The 23,643-nt window shown below is 44.2% G+C and overlaps 1 protein-coding gene across 1 annotated transcript in view; it reads left to right on the plus strand.

Annotated features, from left to right (window-relative positions):
• Window positions 1-23,643, plus strand: part of MED13 (mediator complex subunit 13) — a 53,955-nt gene that overhangs the window by 9,753 nt on the left and 20,559 nt on the right. Inside the window, exons 3-9 of the mRNA XM_054287060.1 lie at window positions 2,537-2,705; window positions 16,875-17,020; window positions 18,026-18,223; window positions 19,114-19,308; window positions 20,167-20,329; window positions 20,639-20,749; window positions 22,706-23,389. Coding sequence (XP_054143035.1) covers window positions 2,537-2,705; window positions 16,875-17,020; window positions 18,026-18,223; window positions 19,114-19,308; window positions 20,167-20,329; window positions 20,639-20,749; window positions 22,706-23,389 — 1,666 coding nt within the window. The remainder of the gene's footprint in view (window positions 1-2,536; window positions 2,706-16,874; window positions 17,021-18,025; window positions 18,224-19,113; window positions 19,309-20,166; window positions 20,330-20,638; window positions 20,750-22,705; window positions 23,390-23,643) is intronic.

Below are 23,643 nucleotides of genomic sequence, written 5' to 3' on the forward strand. Positions count from 1 at the left end.
TGCTTTGGGAAATGCTGCTCCTTGTTTTTCCTTGTCTTTCCCAGAAAATTATTTCATGGAGTGATTCATCTGCAATGATGCACACCTCCTCTTTTATAAATGATGGGGCAGGTTTGTTTACTCTTATTCTGTCCCTCAGAGTTCCTGGGAGTAACTTTCTTGTACTCACAATACCGGCCTTGTGTGGAAATTAACTTTTCCCTGTGTGGAATATACCAAAATACAAACATGCTCACCGTGTTTTGGTTCCAGCAGCATTGAAATTCCCTTCTCTGTCATAAATATTGTTTATTGTAATAATCTGTAAGGTTTTTCCTAACTAAAACTCTGAGGTGTGTGGTTTTCTAGACACTCTCTAATTTAAGGATATCAGGACTTTAGTTAATAATATTGCAACCTTTTAAGCTTGTAAGTGACTTCCAGAGAAAGGTGAAGGGGTTTATTTCCAAGGGGGATTTAAATGCAAGGATTTGCCTGTGTTGTGAGGTTTTCTGACCATGGAGCAAAGCAGGGGAAGCAAAATTGTGTGTGAGGGAGAGGGGAGCAGGCAGGACCCTGCTCAGAGCTGGCTCCAGCCCCTGGGGATGTGCAGGGACAGGGCTGGGACAGAGGAGAACCTGTTCCCACCTGGGCTCTGTGGGAGCTTGGAGCAATCACCTCCACAGGTCCCCCCTGACCTAAATTGTTCCATGACTATCCAGAGACTGGAGTAAAAATGTCTCCTTATCTATGTCAGCCAAGCTTCTCCTCTCTCTGCTGCCTGGAGTACAGAGCAATGGCATCTGCAGAGTAACTCTGCTGGGTTAGTCCAAGGAGAGCAGAGCACATCCTGAGGGGTAGATGTGAACCACGAAATACCAGGAATTAGAGCCAGAAAGGCAAGATCTGAGTGCCAGGGATTTAAGGGCAGTATCTCGAGCTTTATTATATTATAATATTATTATTATCCTCCTGTTAGTGTTGCTGGGGATGAATGGTATCAGATATATCCTGGGAGACACCCAAGAACTTCCAGCTGTCCCTTGTTTTACCTGGGTGAGGGAATGCAGTGCCAGTGCAGCTCTTTGGAGCTGTGCTTGTGCCTTGAGAGCCTCTAGACCCTGTTCAGACACTGAGCAGGAGCCAGAGTGGTGCAAGAAGTTGCAGCTCCTTGTCATAAATCTCGCTTTTCCATTTGGCAAATCACCTTGGATTGTGTGCCTGTGTTTGATTGTGGGCACAGAAGGTGTCAGTGTTTGACTGCAGAATCCCATCGGTAGGAGCTGGGCATGGTCTTGCTGATTTTTCTCTCTGTGTACATCAGAAAGCAGGGCTAGGCTGCTTAAATATCTTCATTTTTAATGTTGAATTAAAAAGAAAAATGACAGTTTTGAGTTTTGTGAGGAGAATCAGGTTGCTCTGACCAAAATTCTGAATCTGAGCATTTTTCATTATCATTGAGAGTCAGTTGATTGCTGACTTTTATTCCTGGCTTTCTTCAGTCAACGCCACTCAGAGACACCAGGATATATATTAAGCCTGGCTTTGGTAAACTTATTTTTAAGCCTAATTGTCACCAATCCTGCAGGATGAGTAACCCAGACTCCCCAAAACACCCCACAGACAGATCCCACAGCGCTCCTGCAGCCTGCAATACACAACGTGCTGCTGCCACTTGTTTCCTTTGTGTACAAACAACTGTTGAATCTTCCTTCCCTGTGGGGGATGAGATATTTCTCCAGCTGATCACTTTTAGCAGCTCCATCACAAAGTGAGCAGAGTTATCTGAGCACCACAGGCTGGCTTTGGTTGCGCCGTGAATATCTCTGAAAGCCTTGTGGGAGAGAAGAGGCCGTTGTGACGCGTGTGCAGTGACAGGATGGGATAAAATTCATTATTGGAATATGAATCCCAATATTACCAGGTAGATTGTGCCTGGGCCAGTCTGACCCTTGCTGCTGGGCCAAAGGCAGCAACTGTGGTGTATCACCCCAGAGATACCTTGGCTGCTGGAGGTTGCAGCTGGGCACTGAACAAGTCCAGGCTTGGTAGGAACTCCGTTTACCTCAGGAGGAAAGCTTCAGGCGATGGTGAAAAGGAAAAGGAGAGGATTCTGCTGGAGGGTTTAATGTCCAGAGGTTTATTCCATGGTTACAGAGGTCTGAATGTGAGCAACTGCTCCAACAGAATACCGAGCACATGGTCTGATCACCTTTTAAGCTCAGGGACAGGGGGAGGGGAGGGGACAGCTGAGCACCAACCAGGTGAGAGGGGCAGGGTCTCAGGGGGAATGACACCCAGACAGGCCAGTGACCCCCAGGCATAGGGGCATCTTTACAACTTGACCAACCACAACCACCGCCTTGCTGGAATGTTAAGCCTGATTGACAGGACTCACTCAGCAAGGGGCGAGGGGGAAGGGAGAGGGGGGTATTGGCACACCTGGGGAAGGGACCCGGAAGTTTAAAACACACCGCAACAAAAGGTGATTTCTGTTTCCCCTGTGCCATGACAGGATGGCATAAAAGGTGATTTCTGTTTCCCCTGTGCCTTGCAGAGGAGGAGGATGGGGTGTGGGAGAACGGGCTGTCCTACGAGTGCCGCACGCTGCTCTTCAAGGCCGTGCACAACCTGCTGGAGCGCTGCCTCATGAACAGGAACTTCGTGCGCATCGGCCGCTGGTTCGTCAAGCCCTACGAGAAGGATGAGAAACCCATCAACAAGAGGTAGGAGCCTTCACTGTGCTCTCTTGGGGAAGCTGGAGGGTTTGTTCTTTGTGCTAGGAGAAAGGTTTGATTAAGAGGCTCCTGTGGGTGATTTATTCTGGAGCCTGGGTCTCTGCTCTTTCTTATTTTGCGGCTTTTTTGGAGTTCTTCAAAAGTTTCTTATGATGAAAAGAAGTTATGCTAAACATGGTAAATAATCTCCTCTGTGCTGGTACCCATGACTTCAGAATCCCTTCTGGTACCCATGTGCAAACCATGGACAATGGGTGTTGGGAAAGAAGGTAGAGTCTTCCAGAGAGGAAGAAAAAGAAACCTGAATGAAGGTAGGAAGAAAAATATACCTGAATGAAGGTGTCTCATCTTTATGGTCCTGCATGAAGGTATCTTACCTTTAAGGACCTGCATGAAGGTACCTTTTTTAAGGTCCTGAATGAAGATATCTCATATTTTTTAAGGTCCTGAATGAAGAGATTTCATATTTTTTAAGGTCCTGAATGAAGGTATCTTGTCTTTAAGGTCCTGAATGAAGGTGTCTCATCTTTAAGGACCTGGATGAAAATATCTTATTTTTAAGGTCCGGAATGAAGGTATTTTTCTTAAGGTCCTGAATGAAGGCCCTTATGAAGGTGCACCTGCCCTGGCCCTGCAGGTGACAGGAGCTAGTTGTGCTTGCTGACACCAAAGACTCATCATGGAGAGCTCCCAGCTGAGCTTTGGGTAAATGGCATCCCATGGGAGATGCTGAGAGTTTGGAATGTCAGCTCCTGGTCAGAACAGGGATGGTTCTGCTGTCTGGGAATGCTGCTGTTGAAAGGATCCATGTGGCCTCCATGCTGGGGGGGAGGAGAGAATTTTTGATCTAAATTGGAAGGACTTCTTCTCATGGTTCTAACGTGGTTTGACACGGTCTATGTTGCCTAGCAATAAATAATGACATGAATAAAAACTAGGTTAGCTGGAACAAGTTTAATCGCTGTTCCCAAATCAGCTTTTAAAATCCAAAGTAATTTAAAGCTTAGATGATGGGATTTTTTGTGTGGCTTTTTTTTTTTTTAATGTGTGTGTATGTGTCTATGGATGTGTTAAATCTTGCATGCAGGAAATTTTGAGATCAGTGGCTTTGCTTGTTGGGTGTGGAGTTGGCCATTGTTGGCATCTTCTGCAATAAATTTAAACTTGAAAGAAATTGAGAAGCTGTTTTGGAGCAAAAGAAGCAGAAGCACATGTTTGTGTGTGTTTCTATTAGTAGTTGTGAACTGCTGCTTTTAATTTATGTATAAACTTGTCCTTTAGTTCCAGGCATTTCTTTCTCCACCCTGGTCAGGGCAAATGTTTCCTCTCTGGGGTGTCCTTGTCCATCCATTTTTTCTGCTATAAATCAAGAGGAAAGAGTTTACTTTTAACTATTTTGGCCAATATTGTGTTGGCACAGTCTGGGCTTTCCTCCTTTGAGGAACTGGTTGACCAAATTGCCATTTAAAACTAGCATTAGTTATGTCCTGGATTCTCTTGGAGTAATTCCATAAAGCTCTCTAGAGCAGCTGGAAAAGCTGATGAAAGCTTTTAAAATAAAATAGCAGTGTTTGTTTAATGTGGAGGCTCTGATTCTTTTTTGAAGAAGGTCAGAATGTCAGCGTGCTTGATGAAAATAACTGAAGGAATTGTGTGCTTACTCACACAATTTCATCATATGTAACCCAGAACTACAGGAGAAATATGTAAATAGCTTTGACAGATCTGTGTAAAATATTTTATTGTTGAGAAATGTCAGTATTTCCTACCAGATAGCTCAATGCCATGTGATGCTCTGAGCCCTGGCTTTTCTGAAATGAAGTGGGGAATGGTGAACAGATGTGTGCTCTCGTGGCAAACTTGGCTCATCCCTCCCAGGAATGTCCAGAATTGGGATCCTCTCTGCTCCCAGCAAAGTTGGGCTCTTAGAGGGCTCAGTTCAGGCTGTGGGAGAGAACCAAACCCTGCCATGGGAGCTGTGTGCTGCCTCTGCAGCTCCAAACACTCCTGAGCAAAAGGAACATTTCTGTCATGGCCAAAGTTCAACATGACCCTGCAGCAAACCCCACACACAGGGACCTGGGGCCAGCCTGGAAAAAGTTCTGAATGTTGCACCTGGGGCGCTGATACATCTCCTACCAGCCAGCTGCTCTAAAACTAACAAAAACTAAACCTTAATACAACTTCTGCATGGTTTTCATTCCTTAGGATCCATTTAATCAGCCAAACCTTTACAAAGTTTGTAATTTTTTGTAGATGTGGCTGACTTAATTAAAAACCAAACTAAACCCCCCAACAGCCCCTTTTGTGTTAGTGAGTATTGATCTTAAGCACAATCTTAGGAATCAGTTTTGAAGCTGTATTTTTGTATTTTATCCCATGTTACTCTGCTGTCTTTGGGACTGTTCTTTGCATTAAGGTTCAGGAACCTGGGAAGGAATTCCTGGGCCTGTGTGATCTGAGGTAATTTGGTGTCCTGGGAAAGAATTCCTGTGCCTGTGTGATCTGAGGTAATTTGGTGTCCTGGGGATGTGAAGTTTGCCACCAGTGTGCTTTGGATCATCATTTATCTCACCCTGCACTTTGAGGCTTGGCCAGCCACCCCAGAGAGTTGTTCCCTGTGTTTTACAGCTGCACATTTCAGTCAGGTTGGTTGTTCTTGCTGGAAATCTTCCGTTCCAAGGAATTTGGTGGCAGTGGAGCAGGCATCCCAGGGGATTGAGAAGTAAAATTCTCTTCCTGAGGAAAGATGACCATGGGAACTGGGAGAAGTGAGGGAAGAAATAGGGTTAAAAGCAGCATTCCCTTTGTCTTAGGGGCAGTGAGGAGCAGACAGGCAGGAGCTGTTCATGCCAATACATTGCTGATGGCACACCAGGGCCCACATTTAAAAAATCCCCCCCAGACTCACACTGCAGCCATGGCCACCCCAATTCCAGCCTGCAGGGCTGCACCAACCTCAGCAATCACACCCTCAGTGCCTCCTCTTCCTCTGCAGGGCTGCACCAGCCTCAGCAATCACACCCTCGGTGCCTCCTCTTCCTCATGGCAAGATGAGACAGAGAAGGACTCCTTGCCCTGGCTGTGCCTGGGTGAGCTGCAGGACCCCCCTGTGCCCCTGCCTGTCCCTGTGAAGGATGTGCACACAGAGCTGTTCCTTTCATGTGCAGCTGATCCCATCTGGATTTTTCCCAGTTCTGTTTGCAAGCCTGTGCTTCCAGAAGGGAGATTTTCTGTGCTTGCTCTCCCAACAATAGCAGTGGTGGCACAGCCAGGAGGGAGGCTGGGATTCCTGGTAGGTGTTGGGCTGTGAGAGCAGCTCCTCCAGCAGCCCTGCCTTCCTGCCTCTTGCTCTGCTGGGCTTTTTCTCCTTGTGTAAGGTTATATTAAAATAAAAATTCCGTGGCATTGTACACTTGAATTTTAAAGGGAAGTCCTGAACGTTCGTAATTGACACCAGTGTGGTGCTGAGCAGGGAAATCAGAATGAGATAGAGTGAACACTCAGAACTGTCATATGTGACTCCTAAACAAATAAACTCATTCAAATAACCTCTATTATATGGGATCTGTTAACACTTCAGCTGTGGGAGCAGGAACCCCTCAGCTGTGCCCTGTGCACTCACCAACCCTGAGCTGCTCCTCCCTCCCTGCTGCTCCCAGCTCCAGCAACCCAGAGCAAAGGAATCTCATCTGGAATCATCTCTGAGAACAAGTTCATAACTTGGAACTATCTTATTTGGGTAGAGTTAGAGCTTGCTTATAGTTTAAATTTGAATTAGCAAATTTTTAAAACACATTTTTAAATAAGGTTCTTAAGAATAGTAGTTATGAGTATAAACTTCAGGGTTAAAGATTAATTAAACTATTTAGTAATTTGAAGTCTTAGTAATTAGAAGTATTTTAGTAATTTGAAGGGGTTTTTTTTAGGATAGAGATTCTTTGAATATAATAAACATATTTTTTCAAAGATTTGAAAGTGGTTTCAGATAGGATTGTGCGTTTGGATCTGAAAGTGTGAAGGTGGAGGAAGTGTAGTTGGATGAGACACTGATTATTTAGTATGAAACCAGAAAGAAGAGAAGTTGGTGTTACAGCTCAGCATCACCCTGCCTGGGAAACTCTCTGAGGGTTTCAAGTCTGCTGGTTCCACTCCTGTTTCTCCACAGGGCAGGGCTGGAGCAGCTCCCTGAGGCAGGGGGTGGGTGCTGGGGTCTTCTTGCCCATTTTTAAGTGGGTGATTTCTATTTTCCAGATGAACAAAAAACCACAGACAGGATTTTGCTGAAGGTTTTTTCTGCAACCAAACAAAAAATTAAAAAATCTTTGTATTTATCACAACCTGTTTTGGACACTTGGACACTACAGAAGTTCATTAATGTGGTTGAAATGACCACACATTAAATGAAAATTTGACAAATAGGAATGTAATTCTCTTTTCTCCTTTCAGTTGTTTTGTTGCTGCTTTCAGGGATGTGGCTGTGTTGGTTTTATTCCAAAATCCCCTCACAAATGGGAGATGGAGACTGATCTGTCCCACCCCACTGTGCTGGTTGGATTGCCTTTGGATGAGTCTGTTCCTCTTACTCATTACTGGGTATACCTGCAATAAATATCATTAGGAAAGCTGTCAGATTAATTACTATTTTAGATAGAAATTAAAGAAATCAAATATGACACTCCTAATAAAGTACCAAGTGTTCATGTGAGGGGCATCTCTTGGAGTTTTTGGTAAAAATTACAACTTGCTAAACTTTAACACAATTGAAATAGCAGTAAGCAAACAATTGAGTAATCCTGAATTGGTGGGTGGATCTGATAGACAGCTAAAAGTCTAGAATGCTAAAAGCTGCTATATTACTTGTATGGTTGCTTTTTTTTCCCCTTGTAATTGGGAAATAGTGCAGCCATTGCAGTGGGTGGCAAAGCAGAACTTGTGTCTGATGAGTTCAGTAAAAATGGTGAAAAAACACCAGAGAAACACCACACACCCAAAACAAAAAATACAAAAACCACCCCACAAGCCACTTGAAAATTCATAAGTGATAAGGTTATCATAACTTGCTGCACAGGTTTCAGGGTAATTCTGTTTACCACAAGTCTGGGTTCAGATTTTACAATGCCAGGCCACCATTCTCTTTTTTTAAACTTCCCACAGAAATAGAAAATATAATAAGTGTATAACTTCATGGGACGTGACTGCTGAAGAACATTCCAGATGCCAGTTTGGCTTTATTTGAAACCTTTGTACATCTTGTAGTTATCTTGTTTTGAAGGTTGCTTATCATAGTTCTGGAGAGGGATTTTTTTTTCTCTGCCTCATCTTGCCATGAGGAAGAGGAGGCACTGAGGGTGTGATTGCTGAGGCTGGTGCAGCCCTGCAGAGGAAGAGGAGGCACTGAGGGTGTGATTGCTGAGGTTGGTGCAGCCCTGCAGAGGAAGAGGAGGCACCGAGGGTGTGATTGCTGAGGCTGGTGCAGCCCTGCAGAGGAAGAGGAGGCACTGAGGGTGATTGCTGAGGCTGGTGCAGCCCTGCAGAGGAAGAGGAGGCACTGAGGGTGATTGCTGAGGCTGGTGCAGCCCTGCAGGCTGGAATTGGGATGGCCATGGCTGCAGTGTGAGTCTGGAGGGGATTTTTTAAATGTGGGCCCTGGTGTGCCATCAGCAATGTATTGGCATGAACAGCTCCTGCCTGTCTGCTCCTCACTGCCCCTAAGACAAAGGGAATGCTGCTTTTAACCCTATTTCTGCCCTCCTTTCTCCCAGTTCCCATGGTCATCTTTCCTCAGGAACAGAGAATTTTACTTCTCAATCCCCTGGGATGCTGTTGGGAATCATTATTATTAAGGATCAGAACGAGATTTCTGGGTGCTAAAGCTCAAAAATTCCTTCATACTCGAGAGAGTTAACTACCAAAACAAGGTTCACCTCCAGGTTTTGGGGTTATTTCTGTCTATTTAGTCTGCAACCAAGTGCTAGTGCTGGAATATTTTCTATTAAGGCTGCTCGACTCTTTGCAGTGTAAATTTCCTCCCTATGTTAATCTTTAAATCAAACAATGTCAACATTTTTTTGCAGCAGCTCTACCGAGGCTGCTGTGGCCCGGCAGGAGAGCAGGTGATGTTTTTCCTTGTGCTGCAGACAGCTGGAATTGAGAGCTGCTGTAAGTAGGACAGTGCAGGATAAACAGCAGGAGCTGAGAGCATTGATCACATGATTGTCTCTTTGGAATATTGGGTTGCTACAGAGACTACAAGCAGACAAATTTAGCACTTTACATCACAAAGCAGTTTTCTCCTATTTAGCTTAAATTACACTGCTAGTTGGTTCATCAGGAAAAAGGAAACAAAATGAAAATGCTCTGGGTTTTTAGCTTTCAAGTATAAATCTGCTCTTTTTGTTCACGGAACAATAAAATGATACAAAAACCATCCAGATACTTCAGATTTTGTTAAATGACAATTTTATAATGCATTTTTGTTTTGAACTTTGAAAAAATCTGGTTTAACAAGATGTTTGTAAATGTTTCAGGATGGGAAAGAGCAATACAGGGAAAGCTGTTCCCTGCCTTTGGAACACAGGGGTGTTTAGAGCTGTTATCCTTCTCCCAAAGAACTTCTGCATCTTTATTCTTTATAGTAAATGTATATTTCCCTGTGAAAGCTCAAGTTCAGATAATTGAGATTTGCAGCCTCAAATTAAAGGATGCTAAAATCCAAGGTGACAGCTTTATTAGTCTCATTTAAGTTCTGAAATGCAGGAAAGTGAGCAAACTCTTTGTAGTATTGTTTATAATTGTATCTGGAAAAATATATACCTTTGTGTGGATATATAAACTTCTTGCTGCCTCCTGAAAAAATCTGTTTCCTTCCTTTTAAAATACCATGCTGGAGTTTTAGTGTGTATAAAAATAAAATTGGTTTTTTGGGATGAAGCTAAGGCCTTAAATAATGAAGTTAATTTAAAATGTGGCAGTCTAAGGCAACTGTGGCTTATTCTGGAATACAGATTGCCTGCTGCATTTATGTTTGTTTTAGTGCACATAACTCAGTTATGGAATAAATAAATATTTTTAACTCTCAGGTCTAAGTCAAATCAAAACATCCTCAGCCACAAAGAATGCTTTGGAGAGCCTTTTGACAGGAGTCATTAATGATGTGCTTTGAACTGGAAGGGTTTTTTCTACTTTGCTATTAGCTATGTTTTTGTGCTTTGTGTTATCATCAAAATCAGCTTTCTGCTGTATTTCCCTGCCTGGCCATGGGGAGTTACCCAGGGATGCTGGAAGAGCATCTCTGCTCCCTGCCTTTGTCCAGAGTGAGAGCAGCAATTCCTGCTCTGGCTCCTTCATTTCTGCCAGAGCCTGCAGCTCCCTGGGAAATGGAGCTGAGCTTTTGCTGAGATTCCCTGCTCTGCTTTTAGAGTTGGACTTCTTTCCTATTTGCTGATCACAGCACAAGCACGCTGAATTCCCTGCTCCTCTGCAGTCAGAACAAGACTGGGGAGTTTGGCAGTTCAGGACTGGGGATGGGGAGTGGGAATTGGGGATGCCACGTTTGGAACACGATGGGCTTTGGAGCAGCAAAGGTGGAGGGAGCTGGAGAAGGAACTTCTCCTCAGTACCTGGGGGGTTCCAGCTGCAGCTGGAAGGGTCCCAAAGAACTGCTCTGGTGTATCCCAGCCTGGGAAAAGGAAAGGAAAAAAGGAAAGAGAAAGGAAGGGGGAAAGGAAAAGGATAGGGGAAAGGATAGAGGAAAGGAAAAAGGAAAGAAAAGGAAAAACAAACAGGAAGGAAAGGGACTTAGGGCTCCATGGGGGATTTGTGTCACCTTAAACTTTTTTTCCCTTATAATTTTTCATTTCCAAAAGAACCTATTTAATTGTAAGGCTGTGTTCTCCATCCCAGGAATTTATTATAGAAGGGAACTGTCAGATTTTCAAGAGGAGGTTCTTTGATGCTTTGAATTGATTTCAGTGGCACTCAGTGGTGAAGGACAGCCCTTGGGAGGGTTTCCCTTTGGTGGCTGAGGTTGGGAACTCTCCATTCCTGTCAGTGATTGATCTTGGGGAAAATGCCCCACACTGGCCAAGATGTGCCAACTTCAATCATGTTACAGCACACTGATAATGGTAATTAATAAATGAGGGCCTTGGCTGAGCTGCTGTGTTTGTACTGCTGGGCCAGGTGTGCTCTCTCTGCTGGGCTCTCTGGGGCAGGAGGGCATTTCCCCATTTCCCATTCCCCCATTCCCACATTTTCCCATTTCCCCATTCCCCATTTCCCCATTCCCCATTTCCCCATTCCCACGTTTCCCCATTTTCCATTTCCCCATTCCCCATTTCCCATTCCCCATTTCCCCATCTCCCCATTTCCCCATTTCCCATCCCCATTCCCCATTCCCCATTCCCCATTCATTTCCCATTTCCCCATTCCCCATTCCTCATTCCCCATTCCCCATCTCTCCATTTCCCCATTTCCCATTCCCATTTCCCCATTCCCCATTCATTTCCCATTCCCCATTTCCCCATTCCCCATTCATTTCCCCATTCCCCATTTCCCATTCCTCATTCCCCATTCATTTCCCATTTCCCATTTCCCCATTCCCCATCTCCCCATTTCCCATTCCCATTTCCCCATTCCCCATTCATTTCCCATTTCGCCATTCCCCATTCCCCATTCATTTCCCACTCCCCATTTCCCCATTCCCCATTCCCCATTCATTTCCATTTTCCATTTCCCCATTCCCCATTTCCCCATTCATTTCCCCATTCCCCATTTCCCATTTCCATTCCCCGTTTCCATCCCTGCACTGTGAGCTCTGTGCTCTCCCTCAGGACTCTGTAAATATTTTGGTTGGGTTAGCAGTGCTTTGGCAGCACAAGGTGCTCCCACTTAAGCTCAGAAGTAATTCACACAGACAAGCTAGGAAAACAGGAGATAGTAATTACATAAAACAAACATTTTCTCTTTCAGCTGAAACATTTGGATTTTTTTTTTTATTTACTATTAAAATGTGCTTTTAGTTGGAGCTTCCTTGTGCTGGTGCTGCCATGGGGAGCTGATCTGAGTGTGGGTTAGTGGGGTCCTCATGCAGCCAATGTTTGGGAAGCACTTTGAGGATCTAAAGCTCTACAGAAGTCCTAATGTGGAGACAAAACCAGCCCTAATTACCTTTTTATCAAGGAGATAGTTTCAGATTTGCTAATGGAAACCTCCTGTAGATGTGGATTTTAGTGTGGTTTCCCCTCCTACCCTTCAGTTATTCTTAAAAAGGTAGAAATTGTATTGGATTTGTCCACAGCAGTTCCTCTTTTTTCCCCCCATAAAATCATAATCCTTTGTCTCTGAAAGGAAAACATTTTTGGTTTGTGTGATTGGAGAGAAGAGGGAGCATGGGGGAATCAAATGGTTTTACACAAATGTATTTTAATGGAGTGTAGATGAGGACTGAAGGTTGCTTCAAATAGCATTATTCCCAAGGAGTCTCTTTCTTACTTTATTTTTATTTGTTTTTAAAGTTGCTTTCAGGATTGGACTTCAAGCTAATTGAATTCTGGTGTGTTCAGATCAAAAGTCATAAAGAATCCTTGTTCTGATGGCCATTCATATCTCTGCTCAGAAATCAGCTGGGAATTGGATTATTGATACCTAAATTCTGTGATTGGGACTTCAATGAAATTAATTAGAAATACAGATTGCCTGCAATGGAGCAACTTGATGTTCAGAATAAGACAAAAAGGGTTTTTTTGGATTTTGTTTTCAGAACTTTCAGAATAAAAGTATGTTCAACAATACCTGATGGTAGAAGTACTAAAAAGAGAGGTGATCAGTGCTGACTTGAGCATCAGATTTTTTTATTCTGTATCTGACCTTAAGGATGTCACTGATTCTCTCCTCATGCAGAATAAAATTTCTAAGTGTTGAGGTGTCGGGATTTTTTTTTCCATATTTCAGTGGTGAGATGCTCTGCACAAATTACCAGTGATCTGAGCTACCTAAAATAGTCTGCAAATAAAAATAGGATGAACTCTCTGTTAGCAGGCAGGAAACCACCAGCCTGGTTCTGTTACTGTGTCCTTGACTGAATTGTAAAGATAATTTGCCTATTTACCCCCAAGTGCTACGTGGCAGACTTTGTGCTTGATTGGGATTTTTGGCTGTGAGGTGAGTTATTGAGAAGATTAGAGGGCCACTTAAAAAATGGTGGAGAAAATAAATAAATAAATAAATAAATAAATATATCCACCTTTCCCCCTTCCCCCCCCTTTTTCCTTTTTTCCTTTCTTTTTCCTTTTTTCTTTTCTTCTTCCTTTTCTTCCTTTTCTTCCTTTTCTTCCTTTTCTTCCTTTTTTTTCCTTTTTTTTCTTTTTTTTCCCTTTTTTCCTTTTTTCCCCTTTCTTTCCTTTTTTTTTCTTTTATTTTCCCCTTTTTTCCCCTTTTCCTTTTTCCTTCCTTTTTTCTTTTTCCTTTTTTTCCTTTTTTCTTTTTCTTTCCCTTTTTTCCCTTTTTTCCTTTTTTTATTTTTTCCCTTTTTCCCCCCTTTTCCCTTTTTTCCCCTTTTTTCCCTTTTTTCCCCTTTCTTTTCCTTTTTTTCCCCTTTTTTCCCTTTTTTCCCTTTTCCCCCCCTTTTTTTTTCCCTTTTCCCCCCTTTTTCCCCCTTTCCTCCTTTTTTCCTTTTTTTTCTTTTTCTTTCTTTTTTTTTTTTCTTTCTTTTTTTTTTTTTAATTAGATTATGGTAAAGTTTGTAATATTCCTCCCAAGCTGAGGTTGTTCACTGGCAGCCAGGCTCTAGAAACTTAAAGAATTGCAGGATGTTCAAATGCATTAATTGAAACAAAACAATAATAAAAAGCCTGCATGTTTGTAGAGTTTCTAAGCCCATACAATAATTTGTGTGGGGGCATCCAGTCCTGCAGAGCTCTGGTTCTTCGTGTTCCTTCCTCCTTTTCTCCACTCCCTCCAAAGAGCTTCCCTGTGGTTTTGATTTTTTTTTTTTTTCTGGTTTAATTAGAATTCTTTATTTGTATTTCTTGTGATTATTTCCACATGCATTGCTGTTTCTTAAGTTCTGTAACCTGAATAATTTCAGTGTGGGGAAGCAGTTTCTGAGCTGCTGGCTCACAAGAACCAAAGTGCATTTGGGTCCATGAAGTGTCAATTTTGCCTTTCAGGTTTGCTTTGTTTAAAGCCCTTCCAGGGATACTTTGTGTCCCGGCTGGGATCTGTTCCCTTATCCCGACTTTCCAGCCTCCTTTTTTTACTGTGTATTTCTCCTGTGAAACACATTATCCTCCTGGCCACAACTCTGCTGCACCTCTGAGAGAACCCCCCCGGTGCTGGGCATTGTTCTGCTGTTTCACACTTACATTTATAGCCAGGATTAGTGGAAATTGGGTGAAATTTGGGTTTTCCAGGCTGAATTGTGGCAGTGGATGCTCTCTGTGCCATGGAGGCAGAGCTGGGAACAATGGCACTGCAGCACTGGGTGCTCTCTCCCTGGATTATTTGGTTGGAATCCTCTCCCCTGCTGAGTTGGGGGAGAAGAGAAATCTGATTTGGGCTCTTTTTTCTTGTTTGGATTTTTGGATTTGGCTTTTGCATGGTGACCTTGAGTTTTCCTTGCTCCTCCTTAGGACTGGTTTTGCAGTGATGAATTGAAATGCTTCTGTTATCATGCTGATGCCTCCCTTTGTCTTGGTTTATCTGAATTCCATCAGATTATGCCGTGATTGTTTGCCCTTTATCTGGCTAACAATGGGCTGTTTACAAGAGGTGAAGCTTAATTGCATTTAAAGTGTATATAGGGAATATGTGCTTTTATTTTGAAGTTTTATCTCGCTGATACTGAGCTTCTGAATCGTGTCTGTGTCAGGGAACGAAGGCACTGCCACCTCCTTCACCCCAAAACATCCAATATGGTTGGGGAAATAAAATTCACTTGGAAAATCAGTCTTCCACCATTTGCATAAGGATTGCAGTTTAATCAGATTTCCATACTGGAATTCAGTGGTGTGTTTTGTAGGCATCACCAAGATGCTCAGCTCCATCCTCAGTGCATTTTTAAATGGAACCTTCCTGGCACTCCTGAGCAGTGTGGGTTAAAGCAGTTCATAATTCATCCAGATCTTGCCTTTTTTGCCCCTAGAACACAATTAAACCCTGAGAACTGTTCTCCCTCAGAGCAGCTCCTCAGTGGGGTCACTGCAGCTCCTCTTTAAGGTGCTGCAATAAAAATGGAGCTGTTCTGCTCCTCCTGAGCACTCTGAGGCTTCTCTCATCCTTTTTGGATGCTTTTGGTCCTCAGTTTTAAATCTGTTTTGTTTTTGTCACTGTTCCACCTTTCTCCTCCCTGACTGAGGGTGAACAGCCCATTTCCATTTCCATTTCCATTTCCATTTCCATTTCCATTTCCATTTCCATTTCCATGGAGTGAATGGACTGTGCCACTTCCAGAAACTTTTCATTCCCCTTGCTATTCCCCATCCCATCATTTCCCTCTGGGAAAGCAACACCTTGGCAATGGCACTGGAGGTGTCCCAGCCCCTGCAGCTGTGCAGGTTGGGTTTTTGGGGTTGTTCTGGTGCCTCTGGAGCTGTTTGTGCCTCTCCAGGAATGCCAGACTGGTTTTAGCCCAAGGAACAGGGATGTCCCAGAGCCTCCATTGCCATGCTGGGCTCTGGCTGTGGGATCAGATGTGATTTTGGGACACAGAGATGTTATATTCCTTTCCAGGCTGCAGTAATTCATGGAGTGTCTTTTCCATTGGGTTTTGCAGAAATCCTCCCCAGAATCTGCTGTTCTGACTGACTAAAATCAGTGTTTGCTGTGCCTTGATCCCTTTTCCCTGAGGTTGAGCAAGGTTTTGCTGCTCCCTCCTTACAAAGGAAGATTTGTTTCTCACCAGCACTTCATGAAGTTCTTCTGAGGTTCTCCTTGACCTTGGTCCTTCTCTGGCCATGATGTTGGACCTCATTTAATGTCCAAACGAGCAGCATCTCCTGCTTTAAACATCTGCTGTTCTCCTGCTGGAGAGCATCAGTCTGGCAGACATTGGGATAACTTGTACCACTACAACTGGGAAATGTTGTGCCTGTTGAGCTTCTTTAAAAGGGGGGAAATAAAAAGTTTTCCAGGTTGGTATAAGGATGTGCCACTTGTAGCAGGGATCTGCTTGGTTTTGCCTTCCTTTCTTGCTGCCCTTTAATTAAAATTGGTGAAATATATTTCATATAAACCATGGAGCTGATGTGGATGTAAGATGAAATGTTTTCCTGGTTGTCCTTGCAGGGGTCAGCTGTGGTTTCGTGACAGCAACACAGAGCAGGGCCCCAAAAATGAGAAATTCTCTGCAGAGTGATCTTGTGGAGTTGCTCACTAATAACTGCACAGCACTGGGAAACAGCATTGAAATCAGAGGTGTAGGGAGAGAAATGTTCATTGTTGGAGTTTTGTGCTGTTCAAACCTGTTGGGTTTTTATCCCCTAAAACTCAGGACCATGAGAGAAGCTGTCAGTGAAGCATCTGCTATTAAACATTGACACTTGCCTTAATGACTTTAATTAAGAATGTCTTGAGCCTCAGTTTTTTTAATTGATTGTATCTTCCCTTTTGTGTGTAGGTATGGGATTTCATTTTTAGTTACTTGATTGGCTTCAAGAACACGAAGATAAGATTCAATTTAAATAACAAAACAAAACCACTTCTAAAAGCTGTTGCCATTCTTCTTGCTCTTAAAAAAGTGACTTGTTGTCTGATATTAAATTCTGCTTAGTGAAGCTGTGACAGGACAACCTAGAAATGACCTCATTAAAAATAAAATATGTTCAGAAGTATTTCTAGAGATTTTAAATAAATGCATAAGGTATAAAAATATTAAATTACAGGTTTTTGTCTTGTAAAAAATTATGGTTTAAATTTCCTCAAGACAGCAAAATATAAAGTGTCAGACTGAAGAAATGGAAAACTTAGTGCCTGTTGTTTTCTAGCTGATATTTCTTTGGGTTTGTAAAGGGAACATAGAAGGGTGAATGTAGAAGGGTGTTTTGGCTACTTCCATTAATGAATATATTGTGAGGAAATGCCTGAAAACTGCTGAAACAGAGACCAACTCATAGAAATTGTGTACTTCAGCCTTCTTTTCTGCTGTTGCCTTTGCAGTGAGCACTTGTCCTGCTCGTTCACCTTCTTCCTGCACGGGGACAGCAACGTGTGCACGAGCGTGGAGATCAGCCAGCACCAGCCCGTGTACCTGCTCAGCGAGGAGCACCTCACCCTGGCCCAGCAGTCCAACAGCCCCTTCCAAGGTGGGATTGCTGCCTCTGCCACCTGCACTCCTCCCCTGGGCCTCCCTGGGGGCCTGCCCAGGCTGGCAGTGGGGGCAGAGCTGCCCAGCTGTGCCCAGCTGTGCCCAGCTGTGCCCTGTGCTCACTGCCAGGTGCTGTGTCCTGGCCCTGCTGCATTTGCAGGTGCAACATTTGCATATTCATCTCTTGGTGTGTAATTGAGTCATTTGTCCTCATCACACCCTTCCCAAGTGCTGTCATTTTGGTGACTTCAGTATTTTGTTGTTTCAACCTTGTAAGCCCCAGATACCTTCACCAACCCCCTCTGAGACATCCATTTCTGGGTTTAACCTGTTCCTCAGTGTACTTAACCCATTCCCACCCTTTCCCTTGGCTCTTCCTTGCCTGTAAATGCCTGTGGTTCCCCCAGCAGATGCAGGCTGTGCTCTGGAAGACAGAGGAGTGCTGGGGCCTGAGTCTGGTCAGTGGGGCTGTGTGATCCCTCCCTGCATGGCCTCACTCCTTCAGCACTGCTCAGTGTCCAAACTTGCTTTTTTTTCTGAATGCAACTTAACAGCAGCTGTGCTTCCCCACTATGGACAAGACTAAACATGAAGCAGAGGATTCCCTCTGCATTCCCTGTTGTTGTAACCAGAATGGAAGGATGAGGAAACACCTCAACTCTGCCAGGATCTGGAAGTGTTTCTTTATCCCACCTGTACCTGAGACTCCTTGCAAGCCCAATGAAAATTTGCCTGCTGCTTGTTTGAATGGATTAATCTGTAGTTGTTATTGTGGTTCCTCAGTTCTTGCAGCACCTCTGAATTTAATAATGGGAACCTATTGCTAAAAGCTTGGGCAGTAAATCATCATTAGGCTGCATTTTGACTTACCAGTGGTAAATTGTAAATTACCAGTGGTAAATTGTTTATTTGGTGTGGCTGAAATAAGAGTGCTGCTGCTGCAGAGGGGAGGAGGGAATTTGGGGGGAATGCCATCTCCAATGGGTTTTTATCTCTGTTTCAGTTATCCTGAGCCCCTTTGGGTTGAATGGCACACTCACAGGGCAGTCCTTCAAGCTTTCTGATTCATCCACAAAGAAGCTGATTGGGGAGTGGAAGCAATTCTACCCTGTCACATCCAACTTGAAGGAGGGATCTGAGGAGAAACAAGAAGAAATGGACTGGGAGGATGATTCTTTAGCTGCTGTTGAAGTCCTTGTTGGTGAGCCTGATTACCTTTAATTACTGAAATAAACTGGCTGGATAAACCTGCAAAATTCTGAATGCAGGAGTGACCCCATATTATTCCTTTGCAGCAATGGTTGCTGGGTTTGGTTTTCCTGTTTGATGCTCAGCACTGTCTATGATGGGTTGCTGCTCAGAGTGGATTTTGCAGAGCCATTAGTGGGAGGTCCTGTTCTTATGTGCCCTGGGAGGGAAGATTTAAAAAAAAAAATAAAGTAAGAGAGTAAAAAAAGCCCTGGATGATCACTGTTGACATCTGAGCTGAATCAAAAGCAGCTTGTGCTGTTTCAGAGTCCCTGCAAATTCACACAGAGCAGGTTTGCCTTTCAGGGATGTCTTCAAAACCACAGCCCTGGAGAACCTGATGTACTCAGGCCCTGCTTTTCTCTGCTGTTTCCCCAAAACCCCAGCCCCTGGGTGCAGGGGATTGTTCTGCTGTGGGCTGGGGACCTTTGATTTGCCAGCAAATGCAATCCCTGCTCTGTGAGGAGCTCGTAGTGCAGTGATGGCTGGAGACCCTCGTGCTGCTGGGGATGCTGGCAGTGCTACATGATCCTGAAAAGGATTTTTGCAGCTTTTATAAAACAAAATGACAGAAGCAGGTAGCAGCACGTGGATGTCTCTGCCTGTACAAAACCCTTTTTATTCATACAGAAAATTTGGGCAAATCTTCTGTGTGAATAAAAAGCATGGGCAAATCTTCTGTATGAATGAAGCAAATCAAGTAATGATGGAGGTGCCAACAGATGGTTTCTGTCCAAGGAGATGCTGCAGTGGGTGGGAAGGGTCTGTGAGCCCAGGGGTTGCTCTGAAATGCTGATTTGGTGGCTCTGGGTGTAACCAGGTGTGCGCTGCCCTCTCTTGCAGCTGGAGTGAGGATGGTGTACCCTGCGTGCTTCGTGCTGGTCCCTCAGACTGACATCCCTGCTCCCAGCTCTGGGGGGGCTCCCCACTGCTCCACTGCCTGCCTGGGGGTCCACCAAGTGCCTGCTTCCACCAGAGACCCTGCCATGTCCTCCGTCACCCTGACGCCACCCACGTCCCCAGAGGAGGTTCAGACAGGTGGGACGGAATTGGGTTCTGCACCAGGGAATTGTTCCCATGGTTTCTTCTAACAAACTTCTAACAGAGTCTGAGGGGATTCAGGGGCTCTGTATGCAGCTGGCTTGGGGGGGAAATCACATTTCTCTAGTCCTAAGTTTGTTGTAATAAAACTGATGGCACCAGCTGTGGGCAAAATGAACTCAAACTCTGCTGTGAGCTGCTGGAACCAGAGCTGCTGTTGTGCTTGGGGTTGGTACCAGTACTTTGGGTTGCTCTGGGGAGGTTTTTGGGGCTTTTGCCCCTCTGTGGGCATGCCTGTGTTCTGACACAGCCCCATAACCCCACTGTGCCCTCAGTCATCAGTGACAGGTGCTGTTTTCTCCAGCCCAGGAAGATTGGCTGGAGATTGGTTTGGTTTCCAATCAGGCTCTGTGCCCTCTGCCCTGGGTGTGAGCAGGGCTTCTGGGGAGCTGATTTAGGTCACAGCAGGTGACACTCACTGATAGTTTCAGGTGACATTTACATAAGTTTTGTTGTGCAGAAGAAGTGTTGCTTCTTTTTTCCTTCCATGATCTTCTGTTACCCAAGCCTGACCCTGTTTTTTAATCATAATCTTGACTTTGCTCAAGTTGTGTTTTATTTCAGGTCACTTTCATCAAAGATAAAGAATATTTAGCCTACTTACAACATAAACATATATGGTGCTTTTAAAAATCTCCTATAATAATCTGCTACTATTCCTAAATTTTCTGTGTGTTTCTATTTCCTAACACTGAGTGGAGAAGTCACTTTTCTTTCTCTGGTTAATTGAACTGGAGTGATAGACACTGCATTGTCTCACTGCCTGAATCTGTTTCCTCTGGTGCTGCTTTCCAGTTGATGCTCAGTCTGCCCAGAAATGGGTGAAGTTTTCCTCAGTTTCAGATGGATTTATCTCAGACAGTACCAGCCATCACGGTGGCAAAATCCCCAGAAAATTGGCCAACCAAGTGGTGGACAGAGTCTGGCAAGAGTGCAACATGAACAGAGCACAGAACAAGTATGTATTTACCTCTGAAGCCAAAAATACCAATATTCTGTGTGTCCCTTGTTGCAATTAGTTCTGTTAAGGGTGCTGTGACTGCTGCTGCAATGTACTTTACTCTTCTAATAAACCATTTCTAAAGAAGTTCATTTTCCCTAACTATTCAGGAATGATTTACTTAGTTCTCAGTTGAATATGTCAGGAAAAGGCAATTTATCCTTTCTTTGTTGAATCCCTTGTCACCAAACTGCTCTTGAGCTTTGCCAGAAGATAAGAGAAGAACATATGTTGCTCCCAAATAACTCTCCTGGTATTGAATCCTAGGAGGAAATATTCTGCTACATCAAATGGCCTGTGTGAGGAGGAGACAGCTGACAAGGTGGCATCCTGGGATTTTGTTGAAGCCACGCAGAGGACAAATTGCAATTGTTCAAGGTACAGCACTTGGCAGAGGCACAGCCCAGAGATGTTCAGTGCTCCAGTGCTCAGGAGAGGCTCCTGATCTCTCCTGCAGGAGTAATTAGGCAGGAGCTGCTTGGAGGGAAAGCTGGAACAAAATTTTTATCTCCTCTCCTAAATGTCATTGGAGGTCTTGAAATTGTGCCCAAGGAGTCACTGCAGAGGTTGGAGTGCAGTGAATTGGCTGGGGGGAGCTGGGGAGCTGCTGCCAGGGCAGGGACAATTCCTGAGCCCTGGAGTTCCATGTGGATTTGGGCAGTCACCACCTCATGGAATGGCAAGGAAATGCTGTTTATTTAGGATTCAGGCACCTCTTCAGAGGGCTGTGGCATTAGCCTTGAAGGAGAGATCTGTTATAAGAATAAAACCCCCCAGACCTGCTCTCTGGGAAGGGTGGCTGTGTGGAAATATGCTCCTCTAGGAGTGATGCCAGTGTGTTTTATATATTACCTGGGAAAAAAGGAACAAAACAAAGGGCAAAATGTCTAAGATTAAAAAAATATAATATATGTATCTAATACAGCCCTTTTTGAGGCTGCAATGCACACACTGTTAATACAGGTATTTAAATGGAATGGAAACATTAATTTCATTGAATTCTCAATTTCTGTACTTATGGCAGAATATTAATCTTTAGGTGACTGAAGTGTTGCAATAGGTTTAAACACTTTCTGTGATTTAAATGTTACACTGATTACCTTGCAGGGAATATTGGTATCTTAGGAAAAAATTACTGTCTGGAGGATGGAGCATTTTGAGAGAAATGCATTTTTTTAACTCCCTTATTGAAATGGTTGGTTAAAGTTCTGTGGAAATTCTTGTGTCCTGAGAAGAGCTGGGGTGTGGAGGAGGATTAAATGTTCTTTTCAAGGAGAATTTAGCTATGATAGCACTAGTTAAGAGCAAACCAGTCAATTAACTATGTGAGGTGTGTATTAGAAATATGCAATTGCCTAAAGAGAAATTGCAGACCTAAACCCCCTTATTATTCCATGTGTTTTGAATTCTAAGTGGAGAAAAACATGTGAATGTGTGTAAGAGTTTAAAGTAAAAATAGATTTTGATACCTCTTACCTTTTATCTCTGCCTAATCCTGTTTTTTCAATACAAGTGCTTCTTAACTTTGCTAATGGAAGAGTGGCAAAGAACTGCCAGGCACTGAGCATGTACCTGCAGTTCAATGGCTTAATCATAAACATTTCATTCTACACTTCAGCGTTTCATGTGCCTCATTCTGTCAGATGATCCTGGAAGTTGGCATCTTGAACTTGCAGATGAAATGTTTGAGCTCAAGTGCATTTACACTGAACAGACCCAGCTGTATTAATGCAGTTGAGACACTGTGTTTTTCTTTTTCCCACACTTGCTAAATTTGTAAGTAAGCAGCTACAAAAGCCTTGTAATAGCTTGGAAATAGCTTTAGTAGGAGTGAGCTTGGCTTCTTGGTTCTTGGTGTTAATTTTGCAGTCCTTAACCCAGTGAGGCTTGGGCAGCTCTCTTGGCTGGTGTCAGTGTTTGAATTCCAGAAGCCATTCACTAATTCTTACATTGTTCTACTGATTCATCAGTGCTGGCACAAGTTACAAATGATGAGGTTTCCATGTGACAATCTATTTCTGCTAAAGCAGTTATAAAATACTGTCTTAATTCTGAGCATTATTTGTGTGTTTGGCTCATAGGACACATGTTACAATTTTTAAAATGGTACTGTAAAATCATACAGTGCTGCTCAAAAATCATACAGTGCTGCTCAAGTCACTCAAACTGTGGTCAGAAAGAAGGGGCAGCTTCACTTTGGAGCAGTTTCGGTTTCAGCTGTCTCTCACAGGCTGTTTAATGGCCTAGAAGCAGGTTCTTATCTAGTGAAAAAGAACACCACAGACATATTTGAAAGATTAATGTGGAGTCTTTTCCCCTGTATTAATTCTGCAGGCACAAAAATCTCAAACCAAGAAATTCAGGTCAACAGGGGCAGGCCCCACCTGTGGGCCCCCAGCAGCCGGCGGCTCCGAAGCACAAGACAAACGAGAAGCAAGACAAAGGGGATAAGCCACAGAAACGCCCTTTGACTCCTTTTCATCATCGTGTATCTATCAGCGATGATGTTGCCATGGAGGCAGAGTCGGCGAGTCAGAGGCTGGTGATGGCTGCCCCCGACAGCCAAGTGAGGTTTGCCGCCATCCGAGGCGCCGAGGGCGCGAAGGCGGCGCCGCTGCACGGGGCCGAGCTGGGCAGCTCCCCCCAGCCGCCCCCCCTCAGCCCCCACCCCTGCGACGGCCCCGACGAGGGCGTGCCCAAAGCCCCCTCCACGCCCCAGAGCCAACATTTCTACCAGATGCCAACTCCAGAGCCCTTGGTGCCCACGAAAGCGATGGAGGACAGGCTGGATGGGCTCTCCCAGCCCTTCCCCGCCGCCTTCCCCGAGGTGATCGAGCCCACCGTGTACGTGGGCGCTGCCGTCAGCCTGGAGGAGGATGAAGCTGACACCACTTGGAAGTATTATAAAGTTCCAAAGAAAAAGGATGTGGAGTTCTTACCGCCCCAGCTTCCAAATGATAAGTTGAGAGATGATCCAGTAATACCTGCTGGACAGGAAAATGTAACATCAGTTACAGAGTAAGTGCTGCTTGATCCTGGGGTAACAGCACGGGCAGTGAGGGAACAGGGAGGCCAAAGGCAGCAGGTTCTCAGTGGAAGGAGCAGAAATGCTGAGGGTGTGAGCACAGCTCTGGGTACAAGAAGTTAATCCTTGTGAAATGGGAGGACAAAGCCCAGTCAGATCTGTAGCAAGACTTTCCAGCTTTTTCTCATTTTAGTTCTGATTTAGCTGACAGCAATGATATTTATTTTTGTACTATAAAATTAATCTC

This window comes from Melozone crissalis, unplaced genomic scaffold (genome assembly GCF_028551555.1).
Source record: "Melozone crissalis strain CALT ecotype California unplaced genomic scaffold, PUWL_Pcris_2 ptg000057l_1, whole genome shotgun sequence".
In the NCBI taxonomy this organism is placed as follows: Eukaryota; Metazoa; Chordata; class Aves; order Passeriformes; family Passerellidae; genus Melozone; species Melozone crissalis.